The following is a 19463-nucleotide window of genomic DNA, read 5'->3' on the forward strand; positions in this document are numbered from 1 at the left end:
ACTCACCTCAGCCTCCCAAAGGCGCAGGATTACAGGCTGAGCCACCAAGCCCGGCTAAACTCAATAATTTTAACAACCTCTTATTTTGCTGGAAAAATTCAGAAACTACACTAATCAGGACAGATATTTCATAAGATATTTCTCTTCTTTTCTCACACTTCCAGAATTCCAGGGCCCTTTCTCACAATTCCAGTTAAGATATAATTTTACAAACTTATAAAACTATATTCAAGCAATTCTGTAACATCATGACTCTTTATAAGACCCTCTGAATAAGAGTATATGTGCTTCCATCCCACAGGTTGAGTACAGTATACTTCCCAGCTATTCTTCTCCTATTGCTACCTCCTTCTTTTTTGTACTTGAATAGTGAACTAACACAGCTCTCAGGGTAATTGCTAACATGATTCATAACTAAAGCAATACAACAAATTCCAACTGTAATATAACAGTGAACACTGCCTACAGTGAACAATGCAGGAATTCCATGTCACCTTTTCCCCCTGAACTTTTTCTATTTTGAAAAGGTAAGGAAGGGGAGCACCTTGGGAGAAAAGTTCTCCATACTTGTGAGCCAGGATAAACAGGTCCAATACTGTGTAACTGTGTTCTCAGCTCTCTGTTCTGAAGAAATCACAATATAGCAGAAGAAAGGGAATGAAGTGAAGGGTACTGACAATTAATTGTTACATTTCTAATTATCATGATCATAAATGCTCGTTTATTCCTCACAACTCTCAACATAAACATTATTATTCCCATTTTATAGATGAGGAAACCTGAGATAGAGACATAACGTGCTCAGAACCACACCAAAGCAAGTTACATGACACTCTAAACCTCAGGTTTCCTTATCTATCAAACAGGGAGAGCACTGTTCATTCTTTTGTGAAGATTACATGAGATCCGGTGATCTAAAGCCAAGGCTCCTTCTGCTGCAGTATAGTAACACCTACAAAGAGAAAGATACACAGATAAAACATGCACAAAGAAACTAATTGTGACAATGCACATATCAAACAGTAAACTAATATACACCAAGAGGTAACATAGAGGTTAAGAGTTCAGTCTTGAACCAGATAGCCTGAGCTCAAATTCTGGCTCTGCCCCAACCAGTTTTGTGGACAAGGGAAAGTTTCTCAATTTATCTGTGCCTCAGTTTCTTCATCTGTGAAACAGTGATACTGACAGTATCTATTTCAGAGTTGTGATAAGTAAATGAATTAACACAATTAAGTACTTTTAATGGTGCCTATAACAAGACATATGCCAAAACATTGCCCATTACTATCTCTACACTGAAATGTCATATGCATAAATGAGGGTTATTTTGATGCGGGTCTGTATAACCAGGCAAGATTCCAAAGAAGTAAGCAAGTGAAGAGCTTTTCCCAAGCACTGCTTTCTAAACCAAGTTTCTATGGGCTACCTAAAAGACATTCCTGAGTTGTTGGATTTATTTATTTATTTTTTACATTCCGGAATGACTTTAGTCCCTTGTGCCAATTCGTGAACAAAGAGGAGGGTGATGTGTATAGTATGGATGGTGTGGTGGGGAGGGGCAACATGAATGGACAAGTCATGAATACTTCTCCACAATGAACTCTGGCAATTTCTCACATGTGTCAGAGTGCTTTAAAGATTAAAGAAGGGGGTAGATGCATAGAGAAAAGAATAGACATAGGTGTCAACCATAGGGCTCAAGTACTGGAAGTCACTTAAGCAAAGGTTTAAACATGAAAGAGACTTTATGTTTAAAATTATCAACAGATCCGGAGGAAGAACTGAGGCCAACATAAGCATTTAATACAGAAGATGTGTGTTAATTTATAACAGTTATCTCCATTTTTTGAGGTTTTCTATTTGCTATTCTTTTATAAACAAATGAGGAAGCACATAAAAACCTATTTAATACCTAACTTATCCTTAACAATTATAAAAAGAGAGATATTTTATTAAATTGAACTTGTATTCTTAGATCCCCTTAAAGTAATCACACACTTACATTTCAGTGGATAATTATTCATACGAGCCAAGTTACAATCCTTATTTTTGTTTGTACTTCTTCTTTATATCTATTTAAAATTCTCTTTAGATTGTTAGTTCACTAGTAGAAAACTTAGGTCACTGTAAAAAAATTTATTTCTATTGCCTTTCTTTATTTTCCTTTCCTTGTCTTTACAATTTTTTCATTCTTATTTATAGAAGACTTTAGGCATACTTAGAATCTTTTATTTAAAACAGAGAAAGTAAAACAACAGCAACAGAAACCTAAGTTCTAACATTTCAGTCTATGAAAATATATCTAGCTTTCCATTTCACCTCATTCTCGTCCCTCCCTTCAATTTCCTTGAAAGTAGATCCAAATACCTAATTTCAATTTAAATTATTATGGATCCGGAAAACATTTTATTTTAAAGTCTCTCTTCTAGGAGTTGCGTGAATGAAACATATGTACACTAGTATTTCCTTTTACAATACAGTTTGCTCTTTCCTGTAAAGTCTTTTAATCTTTCTTTCTGAAAAATAAATCAGACCAACAGTCTCAGTATACTGCACAAAGGAGCTGCACAACAAATGCCACCTTTCCCTTTCCTATTACTCGTTAGCTCCTAGGCAAAGCAGTTACTTACCATGTTACTCAAGAGAAAAAATACACAAACATGCTATTTTTTTCACTCAGAATAAAATTAACTTACTATCTATATTGTTGCCTTTTATAATGTCTCATATGCCTGACTACATGTTATAGTTATAATAAAAATGGTATGAATGATTTAGCAGGAATAATGTTATACAGTGACAGAGCACTTTACTAGAAACCAACATGGAATCTGAAATAAACCAATATGAGTTCAAATGCCAACTGGGTGACCTTACACAAATTACTTAAAGAAAGGTGATGATCTAACTGGTGAAGTGCAATAAAGCAAATTGTTAAAATAACGATGAAATAAATCTGAGATGCTATATTTTTTTTTAATTACAAGTTTCTATCAAACTACAGAGAAAGAAAAGGGGAAAATCTCAGTATTCAAGCTTGGATACCTGAATAATAATGGAAAAATAAACATACTAAGAAGCAAAATTGCATTTAGAACAAAATAAAATAATTTTGATTTTGAATAGTAAAGTTTCCCAAATCACTTGAGAAACTACTAGTTAGTCATGGAAGTTAAGAGCAAGATACAGAAATACATCGAGTCAAAGTGAGAAAGGTTAAAGTCTTAACTATGTTTTCAGAAGAAACCAGATTTTAAAAATTAAAATGTTTCTTCTTGCTGGCAAAAATAAAAATAAAAAGTAAATCCATAGTCATTTTAAATAATTTATGAAGAGCTTTAAAAAATATAATTTGGCTGTTGTGTAAATGTAAATATAGCATCACACTGCTTCATTGTCCTGATCCAAGTTTTTTTCTGTTAAGCAGCTTAATCATTATCTTACAACTCACTTGTCTTCCTGAACTGTAGCTCTCAGTAAAATATAACTTTTTCTTTAAACAATGTCTAATGGTAAATACTGAAACCTTTGTGCAAAGTGCACCAGAGGTTAATGATCCACCATACAAACATACAATAGATATCCTTTTTGGCTTTTTCAGAGCCACAGACTTTTCTCCCTTTTGTGTTCGCTTCCTGTCAAGTTTGACATTTCAAAAGAATACCAAAGAGGCTTAAAACTTGTTTATAAGTTTGTCACCAAATCAGGACTGTAAGAGCTATTCATTACAATTTTACTGATGTAAAACATAGCCCTTCATGTAAAATTTGGAAAAATAATTTGAAAGCAACATTTTTAATCTTTTCTTAAAGTATTCTGACCAATTATTTGTATAACTGAATGAAGAAATACGTTGATGTTTAGTGATAACAGAAAAACAGTATGACAGAATTCAATTTAATGAGTCAGATGCATTTGACAACATTTAAAGGACATTCAACTTTCTTGTGACTTATTAAATTTGATACTAGGAAATAGTTAATAACTAGTACTTAAAAACTAGTGGTTCTCCATATAGTCCATACTCTCCAAAACAGTATAATTCAGATGGGATACATTTAACATAAGAAAACAGAAATAATAATTCTATAATATTAAAAAGTATTCTATAAGAATACACATTTCATATTTATAAATGCTTTATCAATCACTAAGCCTTATGTTCAGTAACCCTGCAGCCATGATTTTTAAAAAACGGCCAGATTTGTTTAAACAACTACAAAACTGAACAATATAAATGAAATCATCATCTTCAGATAATAAACAGACAGCACAGAACAGTGATCCCTGAGAGAAGGAAAACAAATGGTGAGCCCCATCATATCCATAGCTTACTGCCTGCAAAGAGTTTCCAAGCCACAACACAAGGAGAGAAACTGGAATACAGCGTCTCCTATACTGAGAAATCAGGGAAGCCAAGGCAACTAAAATTAGCAAGACACAATATTGGAGAGAAGACAGCTGCAAAAAGAGAGCTCCAAAGCTGCAAAAAGAGAGCTCTAGAGATCGGTGCATGCATGATCAGCACTCAGCTGAAGACTTAAGGTTAACCCTTTGCAGATGATGTGAGGATACAACCCAAAGCCAATCAAAGAACCATTCAAAGAGCACAGGACCAGGTAAGATTTCCAGAAGCCAGAGTGGAAAAATCTTGTAATATATGGGACATCAGGTAGAGTACTCAGAGCATTGTCTAGTTGGTAGAGAAAAAAATAGCTACAGATTAAAGACTGCTCTAGCTTTGCCTAAAAACAAAAATGAGACAAAGACTTGAAAGAAGAAAATTATTTCCAAATAATTTAATTGTGTTCTAAAACATAAGTCAAGAATAGTGAAAGGAAGCTGGGCAAGATGGCTCACTCCTATAATCTCAGCACATTGGGAGATGAGGTTGGAGGACTGCTTGAACCCAGGAATTCGAGACCAGATTGGGCAACATGGTAAGAACCCCGTCTCTACAAAAAAAGTAAAATATTACCCAGGAGTGGTGGCACGTGCCTGTAGTCCCAGCTATTCTGGAGGATGAAGTTGAAAATTGCCTGACCCAGGAAGTAGAGGCTGCTGTGAACTGTGATAGTCCCACTGTACTTCAGCCTGGGCAGTAGAGTGAGACTGTAACTCAAAAACAAACAAGCAAAAAACACAATAGTGAAAGGAATATGAAAATATCCAGGACCCACTGAGGTAAAATTCACAACATTTGGCATCCAATAAAAATAATAACCAAGCAGACAAAAAAGAAGAAAAATATGACTTATAAAAAGAAAGATCTATCAGTCAAGAGACACATATCTAAAAAGACACAGTCACTCAAATTAGTACACAGGGACATTTAAAAAGTTTTAATACCTATATTCCATACATTCCAGAAGGTAAAGAAAACCATGAACATAACAGATAAGAAAAACATAAAAAGGACCCAAATCAAGTTTCTATATGAAAAATACTGTAAGATAAAAAATACAATAGATGATATTAATAGCAGAAAAGACACTTTAGAAGAAAAAAATTAATGAACTTGAAAATGTTATGCTCGCATGTGCTCGTGTGAGAGCTCTCTTTCTTTCTCTCTCATCTCCCAACACGTCTCCAAAATGAAATACAGAAAGGAAACATGTAGGTAAAAAAATTAAAAAGAACAGAGCATCAGTGACCTGTGAGACAACTTCAAGCAACCTCATATGACAAAATACATGTGTGTGAATGGAATTCCCTAGGGAAGGGGGTCGGGGGGAGTCAACAAAAGTATTTTTTAAAGTTATGACTCAAATTTCCAAATGTGATAAAAATATATGAGTCTACATATCCAAGCAGAACTCCAAGCAAAAGAAATATGAGGAAAACTAAACCAAGGCACATCATAATGAAATTGCTTAAAACCAGTGATAAAGAGGAAATCTTACAAGCAGCCAGAAAGAAAAATCTTATTATATACAGAGAAGTAAATATAAGTAGATTTCTTCATCAGAAACAATGTAAGCCAGAAACCAATGGAGCAACATTTAAAAAATACTCAAAGGAAAAACAAAGCAAAACTGTTAACCCAGAATTCAATACCTTGCAAAATATCTCTCAAAAACAGAGGTAAAATAACATAAATTATTTTACCAAAAAGACACCTGCACATGCATGTTTATTGCCACACTATCCACAACAGCAAAAACATGGAACCAACCCTACTACCCATCAAAAGTAGACTGGATAAATAAAATGTGGTATGTATACACAATGGAGTATTACACAGCCATAAAGAAGAACAAAATAATGGACTTCGCAGCAAACTGGATGGAGTTGGAGACCATCAGTCTAAGGGAACTATCAGAAACAAAGAACTGAATACCTCATGTTCTCACTCATAAGTGGGACTTGAACATTAGTCACATTAGCACAAAGGAGGGATCAGCAGTCACTGGGCAGTGCTAGGGGAGGGAGGGAGGTAAGAAGGTGGGGTGCAAGTGACAACACAAAGGGTACTTGGTCCACAACCAGGGGGAATAAGAGCCATTTGGAAGCCCAAACTTCACCTGCATGCAGCCGACTTATATAGTTAATCCTCACTTGTACCTACTCCACATCTCTATGATAAAATAAAATAAAAATAAAAAAGGTAAAATAAAGATTTTTTACAGACATAAAAGCTAAAAGCACTCATCACTAATAGACAAATACACAAGAAGTGATAAAAACAAACAAAAAATAATCTTACAGTCAGAAGGAAAACAATACCAGATAGGAATCTGGATCCACACAAGGAATGAAAACACTAGAAGGGTAAATTAAGCAAAGATACTTTTTTCTTTTCTTTTGAACTCTCTTTAAATGATCATTGATAGTTTAAAGCAAAAGTAATATTAATGCACCATGGGTTTACAACTTATGTTAAAATAAGATGTGTGACAATAGTCCAAAGGTTGGAAAAGAACACGTAAGTACACCGTGCTAAGAGTCTTACACTATACGTGAAGTGCTATAATATTATTTAAAGGTAGAATATGAAAAGTTAAAGATGTATATTATAATTTAAAAAACAAACCATTACAAAATAAAACAAAACAAAGAAGTATAGACAGATGTTTTCAGACTGGATTTAAAAAGCAACTCTCAACTACAGGCTGCCTATAAGAAAATCACTTGAAATTTATGATTATTATCTGTAGAGTTAGAGTCTCACTATGTTGCCCAGTCTGGTCTCAAACTCCTAGCCTCAAGTGATCCTCCCAAAGTGCTGGATTGCAGGTTGAGCTACTATGCCTATCCAAAAATCACTTTAAGAATAAAGACACATATAGGCTAAATAAAAGAATGGAAAACATATGCCATGGTTTTTTTTTTTGTTTTTTGGGGGGTTTTTTTTGAGTCAGTGGCTCACTCTGTGGTGGTAATACAGATTCAGGATTTCTGCCCTCAAGACTGCTTCAGTGCTGCCAAGCAATCCTCTTTCTCCATAGCAACAATTTCAAATTCCACCCATTCTCCTCAAACTTTTTACTGTACCACTCTGCACCATTCCCCACCCCCATCTGCCCACCCTCAGCAAATTATGTCAGCTTTATTTTTTAACAGCATCATCAAATGGAAACTTCCTCAATTTCCTGCCATGGTATCCACATACAACTTTACTTAAAATTGCTCTCATTCTTTCCATTTTGCCATAACAATATTTCCCATGTCACTTGGTCTTCTGAAAAGTGACCGAGCCTCTCCTCAAACAAGAGATGGCATCTGTTTCTCCACCCCCCTTGAATCTGGGCAGGCACTATAGCTGCTTTGACCAACAGCAGATAGCTTTCAGCTACAGTCCTTTTAGAAGCCTTTTGGAAGCCAACTGCCACGGGAAGGATGGTGACTCTAAAACCAAAATGCTAGAAGTATAGCCTTCTCACACGAGAAGGCCAGAAGAAGATGCCATGTGGAAGAGGAAAAGAGGGAGGGAAGAAGGTAGGAAGAGAGCTGAGTGTACCCCAATGAGCAGCATGACAGACTTATGAGTGAAAAAGTTTCTTAGAAGTGAATCCTCTAGCCCCAGTCACATCACATGCTTAAATTCCTGACCCACAAAATCAAAGGCAAAATAAAATGTTTCTTTAAGCCACTAATTTGTCATCCAGCAATACAGAACACACCTAATGACTCATTTCCATCAACATTTAATCCCTATATTTCTTATTTTAAAAAAATAACATTCCCTCCACACTTACCAAGCTATATCTTTACTTCTAATATATCTTTACTTCCCTTCACAGGCAAAACTTTGATAAATGTCATCTGTAATCACTGTGCCCATTTCTTTACCTTTCATTCATATCTCATTCAGTCCCCATCATTTTATTTGACAGTCTTTGTCACTGTCATCAGTGACTGCCTTGTTCCTAAAACTTTTCAGTTCTTACTGGTTGCTTCTACAGTATCTGAAACAGCAAGCACTCAGACTTTGTCATGCTCTACTTACGAAAACACTTCTGATTTTCCTCCTATCTCCCTGGTTGTCGTATTTCAATCTCTTTTGTAGACACAGACTTCTTTTTTTCCTGCCCATCCTTTAAATGTTGGAGCTCCTCAGAATTCTATCTTTAGCCTTCTTCTCATACTACAGTCTCCCCTTAGATGATTCTTTCATTCTCCAAACTTTAGTTTTGCAGCAAAGCATAGGGATTAATGGTTTCAGAGCCAGAAAGATCTAGGTTCAACTCAAAGTTCTGCCATTTAGCTTGTATGGTCTAGGGCAAGTTATTAAATTTCTCTAAGTATCCATTTCTTCATCTAGAATGATATTACCCAATGGATTATTATAAAAATTAAATATAAGAAATGCTCACCAAATTGCCTGATATAAGATAAAATGTCAATAAAGGGTGAAAGTTTTTTGGGGTTTTTTTAATGCAGGATTTATTGAGAGGACAGAAAAGCTCCCACAATGGGGGAGGGACCAGAAGGGGTTGCCCAAGGGTGACAGTTTTTATTTTGTATGTGCAGCAGCTCTCAGGTCCAAAGTCCTAGCCTAGATTTATTTCCTAAGTTCAAGACACACATACCCAACTGCTACTTAACATCTCTATTTGAATGACCTACAGTTACTTCAGACTCAAGATAATCAAATGGAATTCATCTTGCCAAGCAAATCTTATCCAATCCCAGGTATCTTATAATGAATGACACTACTATCCACACAGTTATACAAGCCAGAAATCTGGAAGTCATCATAAATTGACTCTTCTCTGTTCTTTACTCACTCTTATGTAACTAACTGCTACATGTTATAATACAATGTTAAATACTGTTTTAAGTGCTCTATATGCATTAATTCATTTAAGACGAAAGACACATATATACTAAGATATAAAGTTCATCAATGACTAGTATTATAGATAGTAAACAGAATAAGACGATAAATGAGAGAAAACTGACTAAGAACTAGGATGGTTAGGAAAGGCAAAAGAGATCTTAAAATTTGGTCCAAAAATCAGCTGGAGAAAGCATTTCAAGACTTAGGGACAGGTAGAAATAAATGTGGTAGTGTGAATGATAGTTAGGCCCAAATGGAGAAGAGAACATAGGCAGGGGTTCTCAAACTTTCTGGACTCATAAATCTTTTCATTTTTAAAATTACTGAGGACCCAAAAAACTTTTGTTCATGTAGATTATATCTATTCATATTTATTGTATTAGTAAGTAAATATTAATTTAATTAACATTTAATTTAATTAAAACTGAGAATTTTTTAAAACTCACATCCCATAAAATCCACTTATTTAATGTGTACAATTAAATGGTTTTTAATATATTCACAGAGAAGAAACTGTTGTAAAACTGACTAGTCAATTTTACAACATTTTCAGAATCTCAGAAAGAAACACCATACTTCTAGCCATCATCCTCCAAACCACTAGTCCACCCCAATAGCTGTAGGCAACCACTAATCTACTTCCTGTCTCTTCTGAATTGTTTATTCTGGACATTTCAGGTAAATGAAATTAAACATTATTTGGTTTTATGTGACTGGCTTCTGTCTCTCAATGTTTTCGAAGTGGTTACATATTCTTTCACTAGCGGCCACAAAATGTCCAATCTTCACTCTTTACATTAAAGGATATTAAGGCTCAAAAAAACCAAGAGATTTTTAAAATATTTAATTTATTTTAAACAATAATAAACCCATTTTAGGCTAACAAACATTTTATTTTAAAAAACCATAATCTTCAAAACAAAAAAATTAGAACAGTAGTACTCTTTTACAATCTTGCAAATATCTTTACAATTTGACTAAATTCTTATATCTGTTTCTACATTTGCTTTGATGCAGTTGTTATTTTGCAAAGAAAATCTGGCCTTTGGTGGAAAAGGGAGGAATATTTTAATGGTCTTTTCAGGTAACTGTGGTTATTCTTTTCTGACACTACACCAAAACTCAACAAGATTCAGTTTCTTGAAGGTTGAAGGTTAGTTGCAGTGTGAAATCGTAAACATCAATGGACAGAAATAAACTTTTCACATTTTAAGACCTGAAAATCCAGTGATCTACCTTGAATTTTTAATGTATCTCTTTCCATGCAAGATTTTATAATATGATGTAGCTGATCATTTGGAAATATTGGTACACTGAATTATGTAACTCTTCTAAATGTTGACAAATCTCTTTATTCAACGTTTTAAAAAATCAGATTAATTGATAACACCACTGATTTCATCAGAATAGTGTTTCAGGTACTGGGAAGCTGTTAAGCTTACAGTGGTGAATACAAAATTTCTGGAATTCTAATTTTTGCTTGAAACTACAAAATGTATTATTGGTAAATTTAATGTCAGTTGCTTTCTTTGAGGTAACTGGCTTACTTTGTTCATTTTCAAGAAACTGTCTGCCAGATACCCAAGTCTAAATAACATAATTGCTCATCAGTCTTACAAGTGAAAACTGCATTTCATGAAAAGAGTAACTAGTTCAGTTCACTACTCAAGCAATAAAATAACTGTTTTTCTTCAAGACAACTATCATACTTTGGTAAGCAGCTTTATACACACTTCAGTTTCATCACATTGAATATTAAGATGTATGCTCAAGAGCAGGGTTCAACAAAATTAATATTTTTTACTGCTTTGTCTTAGACATACTTAAATGATACTGACACATTTTGTTTGTTTTGTTTTAACTGATAATGTGTGGTAGTAAAGAATACAATGACTACCAGCCAGTTTGGTGCCACTGCCTTGAGTTGCTCAAAGGTGTCAATGACTTTAATTAGCTTAAATGTCAACAGACACAAAAAGGTAAAAAACCTCTTAGTAGTTATATTTTTTACCTTGCAAATCCCCTGAATTGATTTAAGGGGCCACCAGAGAATCAATGTCCACACTTTGAATTGCTGACTTAAGAAAAAAGGAGGAGACAAAATTTCTAAAAAAGAGTCTTTGAAGCACTCATGTACCACATAATGATGTTTCAGTCAACAATGGACCACATATCCAATGGTGTTCCCATAAGATTATAATAATGTACTCTTACTATCCCTTTTTTATGTTTAGATATACAAATAATTACCATCATGTTACAATGCCTACAGAACACAGTACAGTCACAGGCTGTACAAGTTTGTCACCTAGGAGAAATAGCCTAGGTGTGCAGTAGGCTATACCATCTAGGTTTGCATAAGTACACTCTATGATGGTCACACAATAATTGCCTAATAACATATTCTTAGAATGTATTCCTATCATTAAGTGAGGCATAACTATAGCTGACTTAAAGATCCCATTCAAAAAGCAAACACTTGATTTCTTTGTATTATGCACAATTTTAGAATTGCACCCTGGACATTATAAATGTTAAATTGTGAAGATTCTGAATTAATTCTCTAAAAGAAATGAGAATAGTCACTTTCAGATGATACAGGAATTTCTTGATTTCAGTTTCTGGGAGGAGAGGACATATAAGCCTCTGAAAAGTACTTTATGTGCTTATTTTATTTACTTATCTATTTATTTTAGCCTTGTTTTCATTGAATTCCCCAGATTCAAGAAGTTTTCTTCTAACCACTCTTTTTCTTATCAAGCAGGATTTTGTTCTGTAAGTAGTTATGAAATCAGTAACGGCAATTTAACATGTCTATCAACTTCCTCTACTTCTCTCTTCTATCCACTCTGTCTATATAGTAATACAAGAAAGCACTAAGAAATAAATGATCTCTTGGTCATTAAATAGTTAAAACATAAAAAAATTAAAACTAAGTTTATGTGTGCCAATTAGGATTCTAACATAAGTCTTTATTTTTTATCATTTCAATATATTGATACAAATTAGAAGATATAAACTTAGCATGCAGCATAGTTTCAAAAGAAAACAACTATTAATCTACAATTCTGATGATTTACAAAGTATTATCTAGTTATTCAGACTTGTAAAGCATAACAGAACTTCAAATAAATATTTTACTGTTACTAAATAGGAAATACTACCTTTATTAACACAAAAGCCTTATGAATAGCTTATATGCTATAATAGAATCCTAGAAAATATTATGTGCCCTTATAATATGTGAAACAATATCTATAACTGAACAATAGTACAAATTTTTGTACTGTCTTTAGTAATGGGACAAAATGAATCCTGCTAAATTAAATAAGAAAAAATGTACTTTTTAATCATCTAAATAACATAATTCTCAAATCTTTATTTTGTTGAAATTAAAGAGCAGACATTTACATTTTCAATATAACACCTGTATTTTAAGTAAATTACCTATATACTTCAAATAATTCTGCTATGTTTTAAAGTGCCATATTAGATGTGCTGTATTTGATGGGCTAGGGAGTTCCAATAATACTCCATCCTAATATTCCACTTGATTCTTGGGCTATACACTGAAGTAACATTATTCATTGAACTGAATATTTGCTCTAGATGTTAGGAAATATGTCTCAGTAACAGATAATTTGTTATCCATTTGCAGATGAATGAATATCTTTAATTATTTAGCTAGTTACTTACTGAGAGCCATGCAAGGGATTCCATGATTCGATGTTCACACCGTTCTAAATGTTTTATCATTTCTCTTGTCAAGTTGGCTTCTGCTTTGATAAAACTTTCAATCACTTTGTAAAAATCAAAGGCTTTTAAATTAAGTACATTCAGAATCCATGGGAAGGACAAATCTGTTCCAGAATCAAGATTCTGAGATGTACTTCCTAAAAATGAAAGAAAAAAATGTAACTTAGGTATGAAATATTAAGACTTGAGCTAGGTATTTTTATTTGGAAGGTCTTATCAAACAAAGAATTAAATCATCAGAACTGTTAAACAATTTTTATTTAGAGAAGAATTTTTTATTTTGGAGTCTACAGACTCCTAGGAAAACAGGCTTCCAAATTTTGAAAGTATGTTTTTTTCTAGAAAACGGGCTCATAGCTTTCATCAAATTTTCAAAGCTTTAAATACTCTAAACTCATATCAGGGATTGCTTATCATCTTACCAGCAATTCATCAGCATATCCATTGAAATTCTCATTAATCTTTGGTGAGGGAAGGGAAGGATTCTTCAAGAGTTTGCTAATTTAATTAGTTAAAAAATGGTATTTTTAAAAATGTGCAGTTATTCTGTTATTAATGAGGATTCGGAGTTCTCCTCATTTGTTTACAATTTAAATTTCTTTTGTTAATTTTGTTTTTGCATCTTTAGACAAATATTCCTCTTTTGTTTCTGCAAGCAACTTTTTAAAATATTTGCAGCATTATTTGCAAAATAAATATTTAAAATTATATTTTTAAAAACACTGTTATTGAAGTTTGTTCTTTTTATCTGACAGAGTTTAGCTCCAATCTTTGGTTTCATAACCACAGAGGTTGTAGCTTCCGTTATCAGTAGAGGCTGCTCTTTAATATTCCTTTGGCACTTTACAGTCTCACAGGTCTTTGAAGGGATTTCAGTAAGTACCTTTCCTGAAATCAAAATGTTCACAATAGGAGCCTAGTGAAATACTATCCCCAAGACGGCCTGAAATAATTCAAAAAAGCTGCTTAAATGGCCTACGATAAGCAATTACATTCTTCAGTATACAGTAATCTAAAGTATGCATTTCTTCTCCTTAACCTCATAGTGGCCCCCTTCCCCCAAAAAAACACATCACACCTTAGTTTTTTTAAACTTTAAATTGAACTAAATTGTTTATTTACTAAAATTTAACTTACTGCTATATGTAGCCATTACAACCTCAAGAGCACACGCCAATAAAGACATATGAAAGATGTTGTCATTTAGGAGTTTGCTAAAGAAAAAAAAAGAATGATTACAAAACATTTACATTCATAAACACACAAAAAAATTGTTTTACTAAAACTGAAAAGCTTACCTAAAATTTTGAATGGATAATCTTTCTTCTTCCTAAAACAGATAATTTTTTTTAAAGTTTAACTAAAATCTCATTTGTGTCAGCATTGAATTTTTTTCCTATTATATTTTTAACTTACTGATTTAAGCATGGATTCCATTACTCGGTAATACAATCGAACTCCAAGTTTGTATCGCTACAAACAAACAAAAAAAAGAAAAATAAGGTCCTACTATTTTAGAAAACCACAATTAGTAATTTTTTTTTTTGAGATGAGATCTTGCTATGTTGCCCAAACTGGTCTCCAACTCCTGGGCTCAAGAGATCCTCCTGCCTCAGCCTCCTGAGAGCTTACGATTACAGGCGTGTGCCACTGCATCTGGCTGACAATTACTAATTTCTTAAAAAGTCTTTTCTTGAAACACACTTCTGACCCTTCATAGGAATGTGGCTACCAAAAGATCACAAAAGTTAAATTGTCTAAAACTCAAGACTTCAGTATAAAGTAATGATTAACATTCCCAAGTAAATTATGTAAAGGGGAGGTCCAGTGTCTGGTTTTCCTTTACTCCATTTCAGTCTGCAACATTCATACCAAGGATACCACTAAAACATTTCTTGCAACCTAGAACATATCTTTTTAAGAAAGCTGACTAGGATTAAGAGAACAGTCTCCGTCCATAAATTTAGTAAAACTGAAACAGGCAAAAATCAGATCAAACTGACCTTACCGGCAAAAAGTTTTAACAAAATAGCTAGTTCCCATCAGTTGAAAAAATAACCAAATTTTAGAGATAGAGATACACACACACACACACACACACACACACACACACACACACCCATGTTTGTGGTGATGTTGGTATAAATAAACCTATTGCACTGTCAGTCATATAAAATATAGCACAACTATATATAATACACAATACTTGATAATAAATGACTGTTACTGGTTTGTATATTTACTATGCTGTGCTTTTTTTGTTATTTTAGAGTATACTCCTACTTATTTAAAAAAAAAGTTAACTGTAAAAACAACTTCAAGCAGGTCCTTTAGAAGGTATTTCAGAAGAAAGCCTTGTTATCATAGGAGATAATAACTCCATGAGTGTTAGTGCACCTGAAGACCTTCCAGTGGGATAAGATGTAGAGGTAGAAGACAATCATATTGATGATCCTGACCCTGTGTAAACTTAGCCTAATGTGTGTGCTTGGCCTAGTTTTTGGCAAAAACATTTAAAAAGCGAAAGCATTTGAAAAACAGAAAAAAGATGATAAAATAAGGATTATAGAGAAAGAAAATATTTTTATATAGTTGTGTTTCCAGTTAAGTGACATTACAACAAAGTTTTAAAAATGTTAAGATTTATAAAATAAAAAAGTTACAGTGAGCTAAAGTCAATTTACTGTTGAAGAAAAATTTTTTTTATAAATGTAATATAGCCTAAGTGCAGTGTTTATAATGTCTATAGTAGTATAGAGCAATGTCTTAGGCCTTCACATTCACTCATCACTCACTGACTCACCCAGAGCAACTTCCAGTCCTGCAAGTTCCATTTATGGTAAGTGCCCTATTCAGGTGTACCATTTTTTATCTTTCATACTATATTTTTACTGTATCTTTTCTATGTTTAGATACACAAATACTTATCATTGTGTTACCACTGCATACAGTATTCAGTACATATGCCTTACAAGTTTGTAGCCCAGAAACAGTGTGTAATACCACACTATCTAGATGTATAAGTAGGCTATACCATCTAGGTTTACATTAAGTACAACCTACGATGTTTACACTACAACAAAACTGACTAACATTGCATTTCTCAGAACATAACCCCACTATTAAGTGATGTATGACCGAAAAACCAAAAAGAAGGGGAAAATACAGATTTTTAAAACACTGATGGTATCAAAATATAACCTTACCACAATGAAGTAAATGTGTATGGTGGACTACAGTTTATAAATATACTTTTTTATATTACCTTCACTAATGGCACATAACAAAGCAGAGCAAGTACAGAACCTGAATCTCAGAGAAGCCAAAGTACAGGTCTAAGATTAGCAACAGTAGAACCAGATATAGACTCAGGGTTATAACTCCACAACCTGTACTCTTACCCAATATATTAGCTTTAGATTTTCTGAAACAACAACAAAAACATCACTCAATAATACCACTAAGAAATGATATATATAGTATAATTACATTTATATTAGTATATGCACACATAAATATTCATACATGTAGAAGTACAAGCATATACATCAAAATTTTAACAATAACAAAGATTCTGTTTTTCTTATTTGTACTGACACGTTTACTTATGTTTCCCATAAATAGCAGCATACACAAGCAGCAGGGATAAAGCATTTGCCAGTATTTTACACTACTCAACAAAATACTATCAGTATTTATACAATCTGTATAGATGTTGCCTTTAACATGACTACTATACAGTGACACTAATCAATATTGACCCAAATTACCTGCGATCCAATTTCAACACATCCTTGTCCCACAGCTTTTGCAAATTTCTCTTTAAAGATATATCCAATATCCTTCACTCTCTTCAGGATACTTTCTTTTGGATTCACTGTGCAGTTCTTTAAGAGGTAAAAACAGAAATCTATGTTGAGGATACTGTTTAACCAGAATTAACATTTTCTGCTGCACAATTATGACTTTTAGCTTTTAACTGCTTATAAAAATGTGGAAAGACTGTCACAATAACCAGGTAGGCATAACTACTGAAAAGAAGCAGATGATAGAATTTTATTGGATGCTAGTGACCAAAAGCATACTAAGTACAACTAAAGAAACCTATTATTTAAATTTTATGATGTAGGCTAGGAAGAACAAATATGTTAGTCATTCCATCCATCAAAAAGAGCCTACTGCATAGTCATAAAATATGTTCAGTTAAGAGTTATGTTAACCCCCAAAAGCAAATCAAGAAAAACTAAGATTTGAGTTTGGTGTCATTTTCTAACTTAAAGTTGTGCTTGAAAATGTTATAAATTGGCCGGGCTTGGTGACTCAGCCTGTAATCCCAGCACTTTGGGAGGCCAAGGTGAGTGGCTTGCCTGAGCCTGAGGGTTCAAGACCCGCCCAGGCAACTTGGTGAGACCTCATCTCTACAATAAATCAAAATCTACAGGGCGTGGTAGCATGCGCCTGTAGTTCTAGCCACTTGGAAGTCTGAGGCGGAAGGATCGCCGGAGCCCAGCAGGTCGAGGCTGCGGTGGCCAGGAGCATGCCACTGCATTCCAATCTGGGCGACAGAGTGAGACTCCAACTCAAAAAAAGAAAGAAAGAAATGTTATAAATTAGCTAGATCATTTTACTTTATTTTCAGAAATATAAGATAGGGAAATAGTTTCAAAAGAAGTTCCAATACATGTGTCATTTGGGATGGGGTTATATCAGCTTTAATAATTAAGCATATCACAAGATGATGTATTAAAATATATAACATTATGTATTATAATATTATATAATTCATATTGAGATATATTAAAAATAATAACAAACATGATTCTCATCAGCTACAAAGACTAATTTTATTTTCTATAACCTTTATAGATCAAACACATTCAAACTATATATTTGAAAATAAACTTTCAAAAATTAAGACTAATTATAGTTTTCTTTGTAATATGTAGTTTGTCTTTCAAAATTTTCACATTCTAAAATGCCAACAATTCTATAGTCCTGAAAAAAACAGCATACAAATCTTAAAAACATATAACAAAGAAATACTTCCTGTCACAAAACCATTGTGACCAAAATGTCTGCTAAGATTTCACACATAGAGAAGATGGCATTTATTTTTATAATGAAGAAGCTTGAACTAATAAAGAAGTAAAATCAAGGAAAAATGTAATGTCCTTCAAGCCTGTTCAAACTCAGAAATGCAATCTGTTGCCTACATAATTAGGTTAAGTTTCATTAAAAGTTAAGCTTTAAACTGAGTTCTAGAAAATGTATTTGGGCCAGACACAGTGGCTCACACCTGTAATCCCAGCACTTTGGGAGGCAGAGGCAAGAGAACTGCCAGAACCCAAGGGTTCAAGACCAGCCTGGGCAACTTGACAAGACCTCATCTCCAATTAATCAAGAAAAATTAGCAGGGCATGGTGGTACATGCCTGTAGTTCCAGCTACTTGGAAGGCTGAGCAGAAGGATCGCCTGAGCCCTGCAGATCGAGGCTGCTGACCGTAAGCATACCACTGCACTCCAGGCTGGACAACAGAGTGAGACTCTGACTCAAAAAAAAAAAAAAAAAAAGAAAAAGAAAAAGAAATGTATTTGAGGCAGAATTTTTTACCTAACTAAAGTAATTCAAATTAAAAAAAAAGAGTTCCTACATACTCCAAATATTAAAGAAAGTATTAAAAATGATATCTGAAAAGAGATGATCATTATTTTAACTTCACCATTACTGCTTGCTAAAAGTTATAGGTAATTGAGTAGATATATTTTGGCAAATATTCTTGTGCTACAGATAACCCCAAAACAGAAGCAACTTTATGCATGTTGGACAAACAAAACTGATTCTGAGTCAATACTACTACTACTATTATTATTATTATTTGTTTTTTTAGAGACAAGGTCTTGCTATGTTGCCCTGGCTGGTCTTGAACTCCTGGGCTCCATCAATCCTCCTTCCTCAACCTCCCAAAGTGCTGGGATTACAGGCATGAGGCACTGTGCCCAGTCTCAAAACAGTTATGAATATTACAGAAATTAGCTTTTAATAAGCTTCCTGGCCTTATATCCAATTTCCAAGGATGAATATTTCAGTGGGTAATAACCCTCATTGAGTTTGAGTTTAAATAAGAAGTGAAGGAGCAAACAAGGAATATAGATGCTAGTTTTCATCCTCTCTTCTTGCAGCAGGGGGCCTTCGGATATCAAGTTGGGGTCTATTGGGAGTTACAAACTGTAATGCCAACAGAGCCAGACAAGAATTGTAAATATAGCTGGGCTCAGTGGCTCAGCCTGTAATCCCGTGCCTTGGGAGGCTGAGGTGAATGGATTGCCTGAGTCTGCGGGTTCGAGACCCACCTGGGCAACTTGGCGAGACCTCATCTCTACAATAAATAAAAAAATAGCCGGGTGTGGTAGCGCATGCCTG

At 33.9% G+C, this 19463-nt stretch overlaps 1 protein-coding gene across 1 annotated transcript in view; it reads right to left on the bottom strand.

The window, feature by feature from the left end:
• The window catches only part of RB1 (RB transcriptional corepressor 1), a 173862-nt gene that overhangs the window by 75519 nt on the left and 78880 nt on the right, over nt 1–19463 (bottom strand). The window contains exons 13-17 of the mRNA XM_008056952.2: nt 16813–16929; nt 14459–14515; nt 14341–14372; nt 14180–14256; nt 12983–13179 (exon numbers count right to left, since the gene is read on the bottom strand). Coding sequence (XP_008055143.1) covers nt 12983–13179; nt 14180–14256; nt 14341–14372; nt 14459–14515; nt 16813–16929 — 480 coding nt within the window. The remainder of the gene's footprint in view (nt 1–12982; nt 13180–14179; nt 14257–14340; nt 14373–14458; nt 14516–16812; nt 16930–19463) is intronic.

This window comes from Carlito syrichta, unplaced genomic scaffold, assembly GCF_000164805.1.
Source record: "Carlito syrichta isolate Samal-C Ts95f unplaced genomic scaffold, Tarsius_syrichta-2.0.1 Scaffold302582, whole genome shotgun sequence".
In the NCBI taxonomy this organism is placed as follows: Eukaryota; Metazoa; Chordata; class Mammalia; order Primates; family Tarsiidae; genus Carlito; species Carlito syrichta.